The sequence below is a fragment of the Phyllostomus discolor genome, chromosome 2, assembly GCF_004126475.2.
Source record: "Phyllostomus discolor isolate MPI-MPIP mPhyDis1 chromosome 2, mPhyDis1.pri.v3, whole genome shotgun sequence".
Lineage (NCBI taxonomy): Eukaryota > Metazoa > Chordata > Mammalia > Chiroptera > Phyllostomidae > Phyllostomus > Phyllostomus discolor.
In genome coordinates this window covers 56,471,682-56,489,870 of record NC_040904.2, presented here as the reverse complement: position 1 = coordinate 56,489,870, position 18,189 = coordinate 56,471,682, and the positions used below count along the sequence as shown (strand labels likewise).

At 35.9% G+C, this 18,189-nt stretch overlaps 1 protein-coding gene across 3 annotated transcripts in view; it reads left to right on the top strand.

Moving 5' to 3' along the window:
• PLOD2 (procollagen-lysine,2-oxoglutarate 5-dioxygenase 2) overlaps positions 1 to 18,189 on the top strand; it is a 91,750-nt gene that overhangs the window by 58,145 nt on the left and 15,416 nt on the right. For all 3 annotated transcript variants that reach the window (XM_028504437.2, XM_028504436.2, XM_036017882.1), the window contains exons 7-11: positions 1,377 to 1,474; positions 9,542 to 9,643; positions 14,179 to 14,304; positions 16,041 to 16,162; positions 17,724 to 17,828. In XM_028504437.2, the coding sequence (XP_028360238.1) occupies positions 1,377 to 1,474; positions 9,542 to 9,643; positions 14,179 to 14,304; positions 16,041 to 16,162; positions 17,724 to 17,828 (553 nt within the window). The remainder of the gene's footprint in view (positions 1 to 1,376; positions 1,475 to 9,541; positions 9,644 to 14,178; positions 14,305 to 16,040; positions 16,163 to 17,723; positions 17,829 to 18,189) is intronic.

Sequence of the window (18,189 nt, the reverse complement as noted above, 5' to 3'; positions counted from 1 at the left end):
GTTTTCAACGGTCTGCCTTTTGTTATATTTTCGGGCTATGACTAAAGTTTATCGGTAGATATTGCAACTTTTTAAAAACATTTTATTTATTTTTTAGAGAGGGGGAATGGAGGGAGAAAGAGAGGAAAAGAAACATCAATGTGTGGTTGCCCCTCCTGCGCCCACTACTCAGGGACCTGGCCCACAACCCAGGCAGGTGTCCTGATTGGGAATCGAACTGCTGACACTTTGCTTCGAAGTCCAGCACTCAATCCAATGAGCCATGCCAGCCAGGGCAGATACTGCAACTTTTAAAAAAATATTGGACTTGAGCTTATTGATATAGTTAAAAACACTTGGTTAAAATCATTGTCTGATACTGATGCAAAAAGGATCAGCTTCTGGCCTTAGGTAGCTTAGAATTCAGTATGTTGTCATCTGGGGACTATAGATGTATTTCTAAATTAATTACACCTTATTGTTATATATGTTTCATTATAAGTTCTCTGTATTGAGAATTACTCTGGAATGGTAGAGTATGAGAGTGTTTTCCCCTAGGTGAAATGTACCTGGTAACTAGGCACTTTTACTGTGGAGTGTGTGTTTGTGTGCAAGTGCTTACATGCATGCACACATGTGTACCTGTGTGTTTACCTAAATAGACATATATCCTGGTAAAATGCATTAATATATTAAAATTGATCAATATGTTAAAAGTCAACATACATTTGTTAATGCATCATGCTTTAAAATTAAAAACTACACTTCAATTCAATACAGTTCCTCCAGGCAGTACATAGAGGAACAGGATTCTCAGAATGGAAAGCATTTAGGGTGGAATGCTCTGGAAACGTGAGGGAAGGAACCTGAAAACAAACAAACAAACAAACAAACAAAAAACCTTTCTACTCCCATCTGACTTGTACATATTTTTGGAATTTACATTAAGCGTGATTTTCAAGAACTGGAAACTGGTTATTGTTCCTGGCAGTGTTCTGTCTGCTGTCCATATATTATCTTCATAATAATCTTGAAAAGCAGGCAAGGATCCCACTTTACTGATGAATAAATTGAGACTGTAATTTAACTCTTGTAGGATCACATCACTATCAAGGGGCGGAGGCAGGACTGCAGAAAGGCTCTCCTCCCGCCAGACACCTCAGTGGCTCAGCACCGAAGTCTGCTGGTGCCAGGTTGGAGCGAGTGAGGTGCTCAGAATCGGATTCTGTCATTTGGGTGTCTACTTACTAGGAGGAGTCCAAGTTACTAAAAATGTTGTAGCACATGGAATAGCATGCATGAGCAATTTTAAAACAACAAGAATATATGTATGTATGTATGTATATATGAATAGACACATTTTAAATTACTAAAACCTGTTTTTCTCTTTAACTCAGATGAAGTTGTTTTGAAATTTGAAAATGGCAAAGCCAGAGCTAAGAATGTATTCTATGAAACATTACCAGTGGCGATTAATGGAAATGGACCCACCAAGGTGATTCACAGTGGCTTTTCTGTTTTCTTCTTGGAGATGGACTGTGGAGCAATAGGAAGAATATCTCTTTTTAAAATATCTTTAAGAGGCTTTATTTTGGTGCCAGAAATTTATGGGCTTTATCTTTTACATGGTGTATGATATGGTTTCATTCAGATTAGCTGATAACTTTTTCTCAGCAGAGTGATAACTTTTTATTCTATTTGTAACACTTTTCACTTTAGTATTTAGTAATAACAGCTAACTGGAGAGTGAGCCACATTTCCTTCATATAGAATATCTTCTGAAGATGAATCTTTGAGATCGTTAAGGGATCATTTGTTTCATCTTCATCCCCATATTCTAAATTAACAGTTCTGCTAAGATTGGACAGAAACTTCCTCTTGCACTTATTTTCTACCTGGATTATAGTTGACAAACATAACCTTGACTAATGACATTTTGGATGCTTTTCAGATATATGTATTTGAGCTTGTTGAAAATCTTATCGACTGCAAATTTGTAGATAAGTTGGTAAAGTTTGTGTTGCTGATATCCAATTAAAATGGAACATGAATTCTGTGGGGATATATATATATACACACACACAGTGTATGTATGTATACATATATACACATATATTTAAGTGTATACATGTGTATATATATGCTTAAAACAGTGTTCTGAGATACTGAGTTGACTGGTTTACTCACAAGTATCTGGAAAAGATTACAAATAGCTTTGCATTGCGGAAAACAAGATGGGGAGGTGTGTGCTTTTCAGAGAAGTGAGTAGTCTGAATCCCAACAAAAGCCACATGCATGGGAAGAAATTCCAGGGAAAACCTACGTTGGCAGCATTTCCCACATCCTGATGGAAGTAGGTTCTGCATCTCCTCTAGTTAATCTTTCTGCTTTGCTTTTCATCCCCTTCTTGCTCTCTCATGATGTACACTCCTTTCTGTATCTTGTGTCAGTTCCCAGCAGCATTCTCCTTCTCATGAGTATTTACAGACCCTCAAATCTCTCCCATCCTCTAAACAAAACAAGACTGAGCCAACACAAACCATAATATCCCCCTCAGGCATCTTACAGCCTGCCTGCCTTCTCCCTTCACAGCCACACTTCCTTCAAGCAGAGGCCACTCACTGCCACCATTGTTCCCCTTTGCACACACCAGGACGTGCACCTGCTGATGTCTTGTGGGTTGCGGCATCTTCATTGAATAGTAAACACTTGGCAGCCCCCATTTTTACTTCACCCAAAGATAACTTTTGATATTGTTGATCCCATTTGGTCCTGCTTCAAATACTCTTTCCATTTTCCATGAATGCTCTGCTGGTTTGTCTATTTTCTGGCCTTTACTCTTCAGTCTCTCTCTCTTTCTTTTTTTTCCTATATATTTTTAAAGTCTAACCCTTTGTGTATGTGTTGGGGAGTTGTGTTTGGAGGTTGGTCTTCATCCTGTACTGTTTTAGTTAAGTGTTCTGCAGTTATCTATCTGAGACATCTTCCTTTTCTTGTACTCACATTCTTGGGTAATCTGCTTCATTCCTGCATCAGCAAATCCTCTTAATGCTGATGATTTTTCAGATCCTTGAACTAACTCCTATTATCTTCCCTGAACTCCAGGCCTGAATGAATGCCCAGTTGGTAGATTTATTTGCATGTCATAGGAGACCTGGAGGTCAGGACCTTAAACTCTGCTTCCTCTTCCATCTGCTTGATTAACTAAAGCCTGAGTTTTCTGTTGGCTGTAGTTGCTTCCCACTCCCAGTCCAGGAGCTGTCTAACTGCTCTGTATGGTGGTACATCTAGTTTCCTCGGTGCTCATGGCAACTTCCTTAGTTCAGACCACCTGCCACCTCCCACCAATAGCAGCTGCCCACCAGTAGCCCGAAACTAGAAAACCGATCAATTGCTTACCCGTGCATGTGTTTAGGTATGAAGTTCCAAATTCTCAGTTTTTCTCATAAGGTTCTTTTTAAATTTTGCTCCTGTTTAGTGACCACCTATCTACTATCCTCTATCCCCCAATTCCAGACACAACAATATCCATGCACCCATTTCTTGTAGTCAATCATTCTCTTCCTCAGCTCCTGTCATACTGAATTACATTGAACTTCACTAAAGTTTTCATGTTTCCTCTGTGTTCAAGTCTTTTGTACATGCATTTCACTCATTCCAGAATCCTCTGCCCCTAATTCCAATTCCTGTACCCATCTGCTGAGTCCTGTCACCTTTTAGCTGTCAGCTTCGTCTTTACTCCTGTGCATACTTTTATAATAGCTGGAACTTTGTCCCTCACAGTACATACCACACAGGACAGTGGTAGAGTTTACCTGTTTTTTGGTCTCTCTTACTTACTGGGCCTTTAGCCTAGAAATTACAGAACTCGCACCTGTCCCTGGGAATTCACATTTTGTTTCCCTGGCATTCAGCACAGGTGTAGCCTACATTAGCCTTTATGTAAATGAGATTTGAATGACAGAGTCTAATGATCTAGCATTATTCTTGGGAGTAAGACTTTTAAGACTTAAGATGTTAAGACTTTTTTTTTCCTGACAGGACAAAGTAGTCGTAAAATTGCTGTGGGTCACTATAACCGTCTTTAGGCAAATTTGATAAATAGACAGGTCTTGTCTCTGCAGCCCTTTCCTGTGTGTGTGTGTGTGTGTGTGTGTGTGTGTGTGCGCATGTGTGGGCATGTGGCAGTTTCTCTTTTAGCCCTCTGTCTGATGTCTTGGTGTTCCTGAGGCAAAGGTTTTAGCTATTGTGGGTTTAGTGATTTTAATGTGATCAACAATTCCTTCCGAATTCCCAGGATAATCTGACGAGTTTTACAAAGTGACTAATGGATTTCTCACAAAAGAGGGTCACCAGTCCTCAATCATTTAGAAAGACTTACGTGCACTAGCGAATTTTTACAAGACCAGTGCTCTAACCCTTGAGCTATGGAGCCCTCACCTAACATTAAGGAATTTTAAATCTTCTGGGAAACATTCTCAGTTTGGGCTATCACTGATTCTGGAATTTAAACAATGTGATGATCTTACTATATTTTCTCTGACATGATCCTGTCTAGCATATTTTTCTATGATTTTATTTGACCACAAAACATGAAGTATGGTAAGTGTTTTTGTTATTTGGTACAATATAAAAATTTAAAAAAAGATTATATAAATAAGCATTCAATCAATGCTAATACTTTATTTAATAATATTACATTAATGTTAAATAGAGGTACATGGATATATCACACTTTCCCCTGTGTCCAGGCTAAAAGTAAAACAGGTTACTCTTGAGATATAAACTCTTTTCTTCATCATAAAGGTTAAAAGGATTTTTATATGAGATTTTATAAGTTAATTTTAGTTATTATTTAGTGAGGAGTGAGTATAATGCCAGTGGTTTTTGTGCCATAATGTTGAACTCACTAATACCTAAGCTGTGTAATACAGTGGTCCACCCTTATTTGCAGGGGATATGTTCCAAGACCACCCATGGCTGCCTGAAACTGCAGTTAACACAGAATCTTATATATAGTGTTTCTTCATATATGTATATATCTTTTTACTTAAAGAAGCACTTATCGCTTCTCTTTGTCACATACACATTGCCAGCATCACTACTCTGGCACTTTGGGGCCACTATTAGGTAAAATAAGAATTACTTGAACACAACCACTGTGATACCACGACAGCTGACCTGCTAACTGAGAAGGCTACTCAATGACTAACCACTAAGTGACTAGACTGGTGAGGAGCAGGAGCAGGTTTGATACCCAGACCAAAGGGATGATTCGTGTCCTGGGTAGGAGTGGGGCAGCTCAAGAGTTCGCTGTGCCACTTGGAACAATGCACAGTTTAAAACTTATGATTAATTAATCTGGAATTTTTCTTTTACTGTTTCGGATTGAGGTTGTTCAGGGTAACTGAAACCCCAGAGAGTTAAGCCATGATTGGTGGGGAACTACTGTATACATGTAAGCTGTAAATGATAAATTGTTTGTAGTGTGTTTATAAACTAAAGTATAAAAATGAGTTTATTTCTTAGTTACTTTTTCTAAATATTATGCTATTGTTAGGAAGAACAATTTATAAACAAAAATCACTTAAAATCCCATTAGCCTCCCATATTGTTTTCATTCATAGCTGTTTTCTGTTTTATGTCTTTTCAGTATACACCTATGAGCATTCTTATTTTTCATTTGTTTTCATAATGGTTTATAAACAGTTTTGTGTTTTATAAGTAGCATTTTATTTGAAATATATTTCTGTATTCAATGTAATTTTTGTCCTTATCTAGATAAAATCTAATATAGACCAGTTTTTAGATAGAAACGATGATTTCTGGTTTAAAGCTTTACTTTTTATTCTTGAGCTTATTTATTATTAGTAATACATCATAAGTTGCTTTTTCAAAAAACATAAGTTGTTTGATTATTTTATTGGGGCCATTTCAGTCTGCTTTTCATATTTTTTAATAAAGATTATATTTTATCTATTTTTAGAGAGAGGGAAAGGGAGAGAGAGAGGGAGAGAAACATCAGTGTGTGGTTGCCTCTTGTGCACCCCTTACTGGGGACCTGGCCTGCAACCCAGGCATGTGCCCTGACTGGGAATTGAACTGGTAACCCTTTGGTTCACAGGCCAGCACTGAATCCACTGAGTCACACCAGCCAGGGCTTCACTTTTTTTTAAGATGCTTTTTTTGGATAACTTTCGTAAGTGTTTGTTTATTTGAGCCAAACTGATGACATAAGCCAGGGAGCAAGAACTCACATGCTCCTAAGATATTTATTTTATTACAAATGGGGAAAGATGTTTGCGAGCAACAGCTCTGACAAAGGGTTATTAATATCCAAAATATATAAAGAATGCATGCACCTCACCACCAAACAAACAAACAGTCCAATTTAAAAAATGGGCAGAGGCACTTCTCTCAAGAAGACATACAATGACCAACAGGTATGTTGCAGGTATGTTCAGCTTCACTAGCTATTAGGGAAATGCAAATTAAAACTACAATAAGATACCACCTCACACCTGTTTGAATGTCTGTTATTAACAAGACAGGTAATAACAAGTGTTGGAGAGATTATGGGGAAAAAAGGAACCTTTATTCACTGCTGGTAGGAATGTGAACTGGTACAGCCACTATGGAAAACAGTATGGAGGTTCCTCAAAAAATTAAGAATAGAGTTACCATATGACTCTTCTTGGTATCTACCTGAAAAATTTCAAGTCATTTATTCACAAAGATATATGCACCCTTCTGTTCACTGCATCATTATTCATGTTTTCAACAACCCAAGTGTCCTTTGATAGATGACTGGAGTAAGATGTGGTCCCTATATACACAGACTACTACTTAGCCATAAGAAAAGGTGAAATGCCCAACCTTTTCTTTTAAATATCAGATAATATACATCTTAAAGTAATCATTATAAAAGTGGTGGCATTTTTGTATAAACAGAAGTTTAACAGAACAAGATCATGTCACCTAATTTGCACATGAAAATAAGTAATTTCTGAAACTATTTAGATTTGCAATAAAAATTTATTTTTTTTGCATAAAAACTACCATGCTTGGGTTACTATAACCTTGACTAATTGAATGATTAAAAAAAAGAGAAAGGATGGAGCTGGAAAAGTTTCTTTGCCAATGAAATGACATTATTCTTGGCAACATCTCGATATTGTGAAAGGAGAATCAGGACAGGACTGCCACCTAGTAGCTAGGGACTTCCCAGAACAGCCTAAATACATAAACAGTTTTCTGCACTTTTCAAAGCTGCCAGCATAAATGTCTGGTTTTTGATGAAGAAAACAGACATAAAGGGAAGGCTGCAGTAGTGACCTCTGCCTGTGTGGTGAGAAATCCAAGAGGGAGATTTCCAGGCAAAAGTAGAAAGGTTATGAAGTTTAGATTTTGAGAACTAAAGATAACACCTTTTATGCTCGGACCTTTTCAGAAAATATTGGCTCATTTTCATATTCACATTGGGAATCTAGTAGATTGGTCAATAATTCATGAAATAAATATTTAATGTTTTTTGAGATTTCTGAGCCAAGTATATGTAGATGGGAATTTTAGATATGGCCAGCTGTTTGGGGGATTTTCTTCTTACTTAAAAAAAAATTCTTTTCCAGGATGTTGTAAACAAAACTGTGTATCTCCCACTAGCCTTAAAAATCTTTCACACATAATGCTAAATAAAGAATTTATTTTCAGCTCTGGCTGGCGTAGCTCAGTGGATTGAGCGCGGGCTGCGAACCAAAGTGTCGCAGTCGCAGGTTCGATTCCCAGTCAGAGTACATGCCTGGGTTGCAGGCCATGACCCCCAGCAACCGCACATTGATGTTTCTCTCTCTCTCTTTCTTCCTCCCTTCCCTCTCTAAAAATAAATAAATAAAATCTTTAAAAAAATTTATTTTCACATGAATTGCTTTATTCCTTCAAAACTATAATTTTGTACAGAACAGGAATGATTAAATTAATGTTTGCATCTGTGTTTTGACAACAGCCAAATAATTATGTTTTGTTATAGAGGCACATTAAAGTGACCACACTGACTCTTGAAATGTCATTAACAAATGCCAGAACTACATATTTCCTGCCTTGTAATTCGTTTCCTGAAATGTCATGTAGTTCATAAGAAATGTGAATGAGTCAGTTGCCATTCATGTCCTCTGTCTGCTGTGCAGAATGAGTGTAACTAGGTCTGCTATATCTAACAGAGATTTTCCCACTGTAATTAATACTGTGTGTGTCTTAACAGCATGTTTTAGTTGCAGTTCAGTAGGAATATTTGGATGGAATTTTAAATACTTTGGAGGATTTTTGTAGAATGGTACTGGACTAATTACCTCAATTGTTCTATACCTTAAGATGTTTTCTATTGTCTTAGGAAGCTAGAAAAATTTACTTGGCCATTCTGTATGTTTTTGACCACTATCTTTTTCTTTTGGGTCCATCTCACCTTTCCAGTCAAAAGTCAATGATTATATAGCATAACAAGGATTTTAGGTGCTTCCTGTTAAAAGTAAAGTCACAGCCAAAGCTAGTTTGCTGCAGTTCCACTGTCTTGAAGTGAAGTACTTTGTGAAAAGAAATAGTTAAATAAAAATCTGCAGATGTTCATACCACTATAAGTATTAGTATTGAAATAGAAAGTACAGTAATTTTTTTCAAGTAAATCAGAAGAATTTTTCCTAAGATGTTCAAATCTACGGATATTCAAGATTTGTCTGAGGGCTGAGCACATATTTTAGTGTGTTTATGTTTTTTCCATCCATCTTCTCTCACCTGCTCCCTCATCCAGAACACACAAGGACACAGGCTTTGTAGAAAAAAGGAATGCCAGCCAGTAGGTGCTTAAGGAGCGGGGGAGAGGGTGAGACACAAAGGAGATGCTCTACTAGGTCTGAAATGGGTGAAGTGGTATTGTACTTGAGCTTGTTGTTGATAGGATCTGCGATGTGGCTGTAATTAGCAGTTTATTTTAGATCTATTTTAATTTGCAAGCTTTCTTTTCCTGAAATCAGTGCCCCAGAAGCCTAGTTTATAGTAGACAGCATATTTTAGTGCCTTTGGTAATACATTTTGTAGCATTTGCTTTGTGTGGTGATGGTTGGTAAGAGGTCACCCTGACACTGCCCCCATTTTCTGTAATTGTCTGTGTTGATCCTTATAAACATCCATCTTCATACCAACTTACTCTTCACGTGACTGCTATTATTCGTGGTGTTTTTCTGATAAGTCGTATTAGCCCAATAAAAAAACTGTTGTTTCATTGTTTGACGTATTTCTTTAATTGTGTCTCTTCTGGTATCACTCCTTATCTAATAAATTAAATGACCTTTATGGTTTATGAAGCATTTTTTTTGGTGCTTCTAGACAAAGTTTGACCTGCTTTATGATTCATTTTCTGGAGATAATGTTGTTCAGTGCGGACCTCTAAGTGATAGATATTAATAGAATTATTAAAGGAATCTACCCAGTCGCGTGTACCAGCTACATGGAATGAAAATACCTTGAAAGCAGAGAATAACTTTTGTTAACACAATTCTCCTTCATTCACTAGACTCTCCTGAATTATTTTGGGAACTATGTGCCTAATGCATGGACACAGGACAAAGGCTGCACTTTCTGTGAACTGGATACAATTGACTTGTCTGCGGTAAATGTAAGTGGAATTGACTTGGTGAAATGTAGTAAGAAAAAAGACATTGCCATGAAGTATAGTGATTTGTAAAAAAAAAAGGGGTCATGTTATTGTATAGTTTCAATAAATAGTATTCGATTTATAAAGCTAAAACATGATTAAGAAAATTGGTAGATTTATGTATATCTGAACTATTTTTAAAAGCGATGGCAACTAATAATTGACTCCAATAAAAGGGGTTTGGTTGTTGATATTTAATAACTTGCTATGATTGGGTGTTCTTGTTTAATATTAGTCTGCTAACCTGGTAAAAGCATTGAGGAAAAAATAGTTATAGTGCTTTCAGCATTTTTATTGACACATTTTATTTGTGTTTGATTTTAAATTTGATTTAAAAATAATATATTATTGTATAACTAAGGACTATTTCAAGAATTTTACATACAGTAACTTATTTAAACTGCATAAAATTTTTTCAGTAGATAGTACTATTGACTATGTTTTGTGATGAGAAAAATGAAGCATATATACATTAAGTAACTCACTTAAGGGCATATAATATTTTTGTGTTGGAAGTGGGCTTTAAATTTAGGCAGTCTGGCTCCAGGTGCTATATTCTTGATCACTGTGTAATTTTGCCTGGATGTTATATACATCATATATGCCATGCACAGTGTTACTTATATACATAGGGTGAGGCACAAGTAGGTTTACACTTGTTTTTATGGAAAATGAAGCAACCCTGGCTGGTGTGGCTCAGTGGGTTGTGCACAGGCCTGTGAAGCAAAGGGTCACTGTTTTGATTTCCAGTCAGGGCACATGCCTGGGTTGCAGGCCAGGTCCCCAGTAGGGGGTGCGTGAGAGGCAGCCACACACTGATGTTTCTTTCCCTCTCTTCCTCCTTCCCTTCCGCTCTAAAAAATTAAATAAAATCTTTAAAATAAAAAAGAAAATGAAGTAATAACATATATAACAATACAAGAATAAATTCTGTGTCATATACTTACAACTGTAAACCTACTTTTGCCCTACTCTGTAGATATTTTATAGAGAATTATATTATAGTTTATCATTTATACTTTTAGGGTAAATGATCTATTGGAAATAAATTTTTATGAATTCTTCTGTCAATACCAGCACAGTTTTAAGATATTCTGTAGTATCAGTTTTCTTCCAAAAGGTTGCTCTTATAACTGGGAAGTCTATTATGTATATGGATTCTAGGGATGATTTTGGTCATTGAGGTTGATTCCTTCCTTCATTCACCATAAGCTTATTGAGTATCTACAGAATGCCAGATAAGTAGAATGAACAGATGGAAATAAAATTTGCAGTAACTCCTGAACCCATGCAAATACAAAACACTCTCACTGTAAAATATTACCAAATTCTGTTCATATAACTGTCTGAAAGGAGAATAAAGATTAACTTGTGCACAGTTAGGAGCTTTTAATTTTTTTTAATTTTTTATTCTTCCTTGAGAATCTTTCTTTTTTTAAATTTAATTTATCGGGGGTAACATTAGCTATTAAAATTATATAGGTTTATTTTATGATACACCATCTATATATTGCATGGTGTGCCTACCACCCGAAGTAAAATCTCCCTTCATCACCATATGAAAGTTCAAGCAAGGAACTTTAATTTCTTTTTTTAAATGTTGCTTATTACAAGGACTGACAGATAATTCAGAAATTGACATGCAATGAATGAAAGATAAACTGTCCTCTAAAACGTACCTGGAGTATTGGAGAAAGTATATAAAAAAGGTACAAGATAAAATGTATTGGTGAAAGAAAGTAGCTTTTATTTTTTGGCCAAGATGGAGGTGTAGGTAGATACACTTTGCCTCCTCACACAATCAAAAGAAGGACAACAACCAATTTAAAAACAAAAAACAACCAGAACTGCCAGAAAACTGAACTGTATGGAAGTCCAACAACCAAGGAGTTAAAGAATAAACAATCATCCAGGCTGGTAGGGGGGCAGAGAGGAACAGAGATGGGCAGCTGGGGCAAGGAGGACATGCAGCAAGGTGGCAGCTGGTGGACTGGGTAGTCCCACATTCTCATGTGATGTGGATAAACTGGTAGGAACAATTGGGGAACGAGACAGACCATGCAACCCAGGGTTCCAGCATGGGAAATAGAGCCTCAAAACCTTTGGCTATAAAAATCTGTGGGGGGTGTGGTGAGAGAAACTCCCAGGATCACAGGAGAGTTCACTGGAGGGGTCCACAGGGTTCTAGAACGTACACAACCCCACCCACTGGGAAATCAGGGCCAGAGGGGCCCAATTTGCTTGTGGGTAGTGGGAAAAGTTACTGAAAGTAGAGTGAGAGCTAAGCTAGTGGAATTGTTCCATCTCTGACCCTTCCCTCAAAGATAGCACCACAGCATAGTGAAGTGGGTTGCCCTACCCTGGCGAATACCTAAGGCCCTGAGTCCTTACTATGTAACAGGTGTGCCAAGACAAAAAAATGTGGCCCAAATGAAAGAACAGATCAAAGCTCTAAAAACAGAACTAAGTGATGAGGAGATAGCCAACCTATCAGATGCAGAGTTCAAAACACTGGTAATCAGGATACTCAGAGAAATGATTGAGTACAGTCACAAAATAGAGGAGGAAGTGAAGGCTTTGCAAAGTGAAATAAAGAAAAATATACAGGGGACCAACAGTGAAGGGAAGGAAACTGGGACTCAAATCAATGATTTGGAACATAAGGAAGAAGTAAACATTCAAATGGAACAGAATGAAGAAATAAGAATTCAAAAAAATGAGGAGAGGCTTAGGAACCTCTGGGACAACTTTAAATGTCCCAACATCTGAATCAAGGGTGCCAGAGGGAGAAGAGGAAGAGCAAGAAATTGAAAACTTTTTGAAAAAAAGTAATGAAGGAGAACTTCCTTAATCTGGAGTAGGAAATAGATTTCCAGGGAGTCCAGGAAGCCCAGAGAGTCCCCAAAAAGCTGGACTCAAGGAGGGACACACCAAGGCACATTATAATTAAATTATAAGATTAAAAATAAGAGAATCTTAAAAGTAGCAAAAGAAAAGGAGGTGGTTACCTACAAAGAAGTTCCCATAAAACTATCAGCTGATTTCTCAAAAGAAACCTTGCAGGCAAGAAGGCCTCAAAAGAAGTATTGACATTGTGAATGGCAAGGACCTACATCCAAGATTATTCTACCCTGCAAAGCTATCATTTAGAATGGGGGGGGCAGATAAAGTACTTCCCAGATAAGGTCAAGTTAAAGGAGTTCATCATCACCAAGCCCTTATCATATGAAATGTTAAAGGGACTTATCTAAGAAAAAGAAGATCAAAACTGTAAACAGTGAAATGACAACAAATTCACAGCTATCAACAACTGAACTTAAAAAAACAAAAACAGCCCTGGCTGGCGTAGCTCAGTGGATTGAGCGCGGGCTGGGAACCAAAGTGCCCCACGTTCGATTCCCAGCCAGGGTACATTCCTGGGTTGCAGGCCAGAACCCCCAGCAACCGCACATTGATGTCTCTCTCTCTCTCTCTCTCTCTCTCTCTCTCTCTCTCTCTCTCTCTCTCTCTCTCTCCCCCTCCCTCCCTTCCCTCTCTAAAAATAAATAAATAAATAAATCTTAAAAAAAAAAAAAAAAACTAAGCAAACAACTAGAACAGGAACAGAATCATAGAAATGGAAATCACATGGAGGGTTATCAGTGGAGAGGGGGAATGTGGAGAAAGGGAGCAAAGGTACAGGGAATAAATACCATAAATGGCAGGTACAAAATAGACAGGGGGAGGTTCAGAATTGTATAGAAAATAGAGAAACCAAAGAAGTTGTATGTACACCCATGGACATGAACTAAGAGGGGCAGTACTGGAGGGAAGGGGTGTGCAGGGCTGAGGAGAATAAAGGGGAGAAAGAATATGGGACTATTGTAATAACATAATGAAATATACTTAAAGAAAATATACTTAAAAAAGAAAATAGCTTTTCTATATAATGAGCCAAAATAATTAATTTTACTTTATTATAATATATATAGGAAAATTAGATTATACATAATAAAATGAGATTAAAGGAGACATCCAAGGATAGAAATAAGGGCTTAAAACCTCCTTAATTTCTTTATTTGAGCTTCAAAGTAACCACCGAACTTCTAGGCCATGGGAACAAAAGGGGAAACAAAATTAACTTTCTAATTTTAGATAAAGCTATTGAAATAGTTTTGATCTGAAAGATGTTTCTTTAAGGACTACCATAAAGGGAGCGTTGTACGCTAGAGTAGGCAGTATCTTTAATTATATCCATATAATAAATATGAGAGTGAATTTCCTTTCAAACCTAATTCACAATGAGGAGTTGTGATTGAGTAAAATCAGTCACCTTGATGGGGTCTACAAAAATGTATTTCCAATGTTAGAGAATTGCCATAAGGCCATTCAAATTTAGCTGATTATATTGAATTTATATTCTATATATTTCATATTGTTGTGATTAACACTTGAATAGAATTTAAAATAAAACCACACTAATGATAATTTTTTCTTATGTTTGCTGTAAAACAAAGGTCTATCCAAATGTAACAATAGGTGTTTTTATTGAGCAACCAACCCCTTTCCTACCTCGATTTCTGGACACATTACTGACCCTGGATTACCCAAAAGAAGCACTTAAAGTATTTATTCACAACAAAGTAAGTATTTGATAAATGAATATTTTGTGTAAAATGTGTTTTTTATTTTCTTTGGAACTAGTTGTTATATTCTATTTGTTTCTGAAAAAAAATCCATGGGGTTAAAGTACATAGGGGATTTTTGGAGTAATTACTTCCTTGCCTTTTTCAGACTTAAGGATAAGAGTCTAGAAACTACTATCATAATATTGGGATAAGCGTCATCAAATTGACAGTTTTTGTGGATCAAAAATGGTTGAGTACCAGGCATTTTTTGTGGATCAACTTAATGTATAATAAAGGGATGGCAAGAGGGCCTTATATTCCTGTACCTTTGGGTTAGTTCTGGCATTTTGTTTTGTAGAACCTGTCATTAATTGTTTTTAGTGTATGGTAATACCATAACATTAAAACTTGAAATATCTTCTAGGTAGAGTATTGTTTGATTGCATGCAAGAGCCTATAATTGCATGCTCTTCCCCAAAGGATTTGATATTATCATTTCCTTCAGAAATATTCAGAGCCTCTCAAACACCTTTCACATATGCTATGAAATTGTCTCTTTCCTGTTAAAACAGTTGGTATTTAACATCATTTACAAAAACTCCATAGCTGTGAAATATGCTATTTTCTCTCTCTGTCCAAATACTTTTTCTTCACCACTGTTCTTGTTTCCAAATGTACATGCCAGCTAATCATTTGCCTTTCCCAGAGAATGTTTTAAACTTACAGAAAAGCAGCAAAAGTAAGTTTTAAAGGGTGAATCATTGACTATTTGCTTTGTAAAATGTGTTATAGTGTATATTCTTACATTAAAGTGTTTTGTTTTTTATATACAGGGCTGAGCAAAAATAGGTTTATAGTTGTGAGAACACGAAACAGAATTTATTTTTGTGTTATTATTAATTATCGTATTATTTTCCATATGAACAACCTTAAGCTTAGTTTTGCCCCAGCCTGCATTGTATTTTAATTGTACTTTTCTTCCTTTCATAGGACCTAAAACTTTTGATAGCAGAGATTTTTATCTTCTTTTATTTATAATTAGCTCTGTGTAGCCTTTATATGATAAATATTAATAAGCTATGAAAAGTTTTTAAAAATACTTAATGAGACTTGATACATAAAAAGCTCTGGAATGCTCTGAAGGAGACAGATAGTCTTAATTGAAGTTTTAACACCGTGTAATGAAACTAATTTAATGACTTTGTGTTGATAGTTTTCCCATCAACAAAATTTTGTTAAATGCTGTTTTTGTAAAACCACAGTTTTATATATGAGCATTATGTTTTCTCTCTGGTGTCACAGATACTTTAACACTGTTATTTATTTTATAAAATTATTATTTATAACTTAGATTAATGTTTATTAGATTTAATATGTCTATTAGATAACACATGTCTATCATTGTCAGGCCATAAGCCACTTCCGCACCCTTCTCCCAACCTCGACTTGGAAACACTTTGTAGCACCCAGGATTTAAATATTTATGTAATCACCTGTCCAGGAGTAAATGTTACAGCAATATTAAAGTATCTTCTCTTTAAAAATATGAATATGTGTCTATTTTAGATTGTGTATATGACAGGTGATACTTAAATAAGTTTAATTTGGTCATTGTTTTGTCTGTAATTGCGTGATGATGTAAACTATGGCATTCACCACTGTGAATGCGAACCCATCCCCACATATGAATCCTTCAGTCATCTTATTGCCTTATTTTTCTCACTGCTTTTCTATTTTTAAAAAATTTACAGGAAGTTTACCATGAAAAGGACATCAAGGTATTTTTTGATAAAGCTAAACATGAAATCAGTACTATAAAAATAGTGGGACCAGAAGAGGATCTAAGTCAAGCCGAAGCCAGAAACATGGGAATGTATGTTTTAATAAATTTAAACAATTTCTACTAAAGAAACTTTAAAAAAAACCTTAAAAAAGTTTGTACCCTACCTTGAATGTCTCAGTTATTTGTGTGTGCATGTAAGTTGTGCATATGTGTGAGCACCTTCTGCTATTAGACTATCTGCATTTGTGTGTAAGGGGGGAGAAGTTATTTTCATTTTTATTTTAATGGCAAAGAGTCCATGTATTTAATCAAGCTATTAATTGAACTTAAGATCAAGACAAAAATTATTCAGACAAGTGTATAGTATGACATATATAAGCAGTGATTTAAATGTCTACTCTGTGAAGGTTATGTGTGGTAAAAATGAATGTTTTAGACTAAGGGGAAAAAAGGATGTTTCTGCATTCTAGTTACCTACTGATATCAGAAGAAATATTTTAGGTCCTTTGTTTAACCCTTTCAATACCTCTGAGAGATTACTAATAAAACTCTGGTAATAGTAAAAGCAGTCTTTTACTCAGTAAATGATAGTTGAATATTCCAGGCAGTGGGTTAATAACTGCTGATGAAGGGGTGAACAGTCATGTGACTTCTTGTTTTGTGTTGTGACAGCTGAGGGCTCAGCATGGTGGATGCTGCTGGAGGTGGGGGTTAGGGGGATGTGGGGAAACAGGTCTCTGGAAAACCAGACCGATGTCTTTACTAGTGGTTCCATAACTTGTTTTTTGAGAACCCTTGGGTCCACACTCAAAACTTATTTTTTTTAATTGTTTGTACAGTTTTAACTACTTTACTGCCTGGGTACTAGTTTGATGGTTATTTAGGAACAAACGTGGTGTGGAGATACACACTGACAATAGCTGAGAGTGATAACTGGGAGCCGGGAAGCAAAGGACCCAAAATGCAGAAACCATGATGGTGGGAAGATTTTCATGCATCTCAAGTGGTACATTCCGTGGTGTCCTGTTAGAACACAGCAGATTTTACCAAGAAAAGCAACATTACAGTCAGTGTCCCCAGTAAGATGCAAGGGAGTAGCAACCTTAGAAAGAATCCCATGCAAATCAAGTTTAAAAAAGCTAATACCTAAAGAGGAGTTGACCTGTATCTGCAAGAGTCACTGAAACCTGAGTTGCTGGATAGCCGAGATTTTGCAGTGTGTATTTGTGTGTGTGTGTGTGTGTGTGTGTGTCTGTGTGTGTGTGTGTGCATGTCCACATGTGCAAAAACCTTTTGATTTTTTGAAAAAAAAATTGATAAATACATTGGGGTAAATTATTTTTCCCTTTCAGAGAGAATTTAATTCTAAATTCTAAATTGCCATTCTGACATGTTTTATGTTCTAAAATATTTACTAGCTGAAAACATATTTCATCTGGTTTAAAAGTTTTGGTGTGGATCTGCCTGCGAACATCTGTGTTGATAAACTGGCCATTTTGAAATTCAAAACAATACTTACCCTTTTGGATATTGTATCATTATTTTGATTAGAAAACTATGTTAGAGAAACTTTATATATAAGCTTTATATTAACATCTTTCAACAGCAAATATTTATTTTTTCTAATTCATATTTCTTTTTCCCATGTCAGGGATTTTTGCCGTCAGGATGACAGCTGTGATTATTACCTTAGTGTGGATGCAGATGTTGTTTTGACAAATCCAAGAACTTTAAAGATTTTGATTGAACAAAACAGGTACTATATAAAATTCAATGTCAATTTATATTTTAAACAATGATCTTTTTCTTCCGTGGTATAGACATACTATAAAGACATCTGTGGAAGGAACAAATAGGAAGGAGCAAGTTGAGGGAACTCACACTAAATATTTTCTATACCTTATAAACTTTCAGTTCTATTTAGTTTTCTTTTAAAGGAGTCAAGTAGAAAATAATCTAATAAAAATTGGAAGTATTTATTATTAGTTACAATCACAAATGTGATATTTGTCAAAGTATATTTGCCTTACATTTTCTGTTTAAAGATAGGTAAAATATCTGATAGAAGTAAAATTTGGAATTTTTAAATTTTCTTTAGAACGTTTTTTTTAAGATAA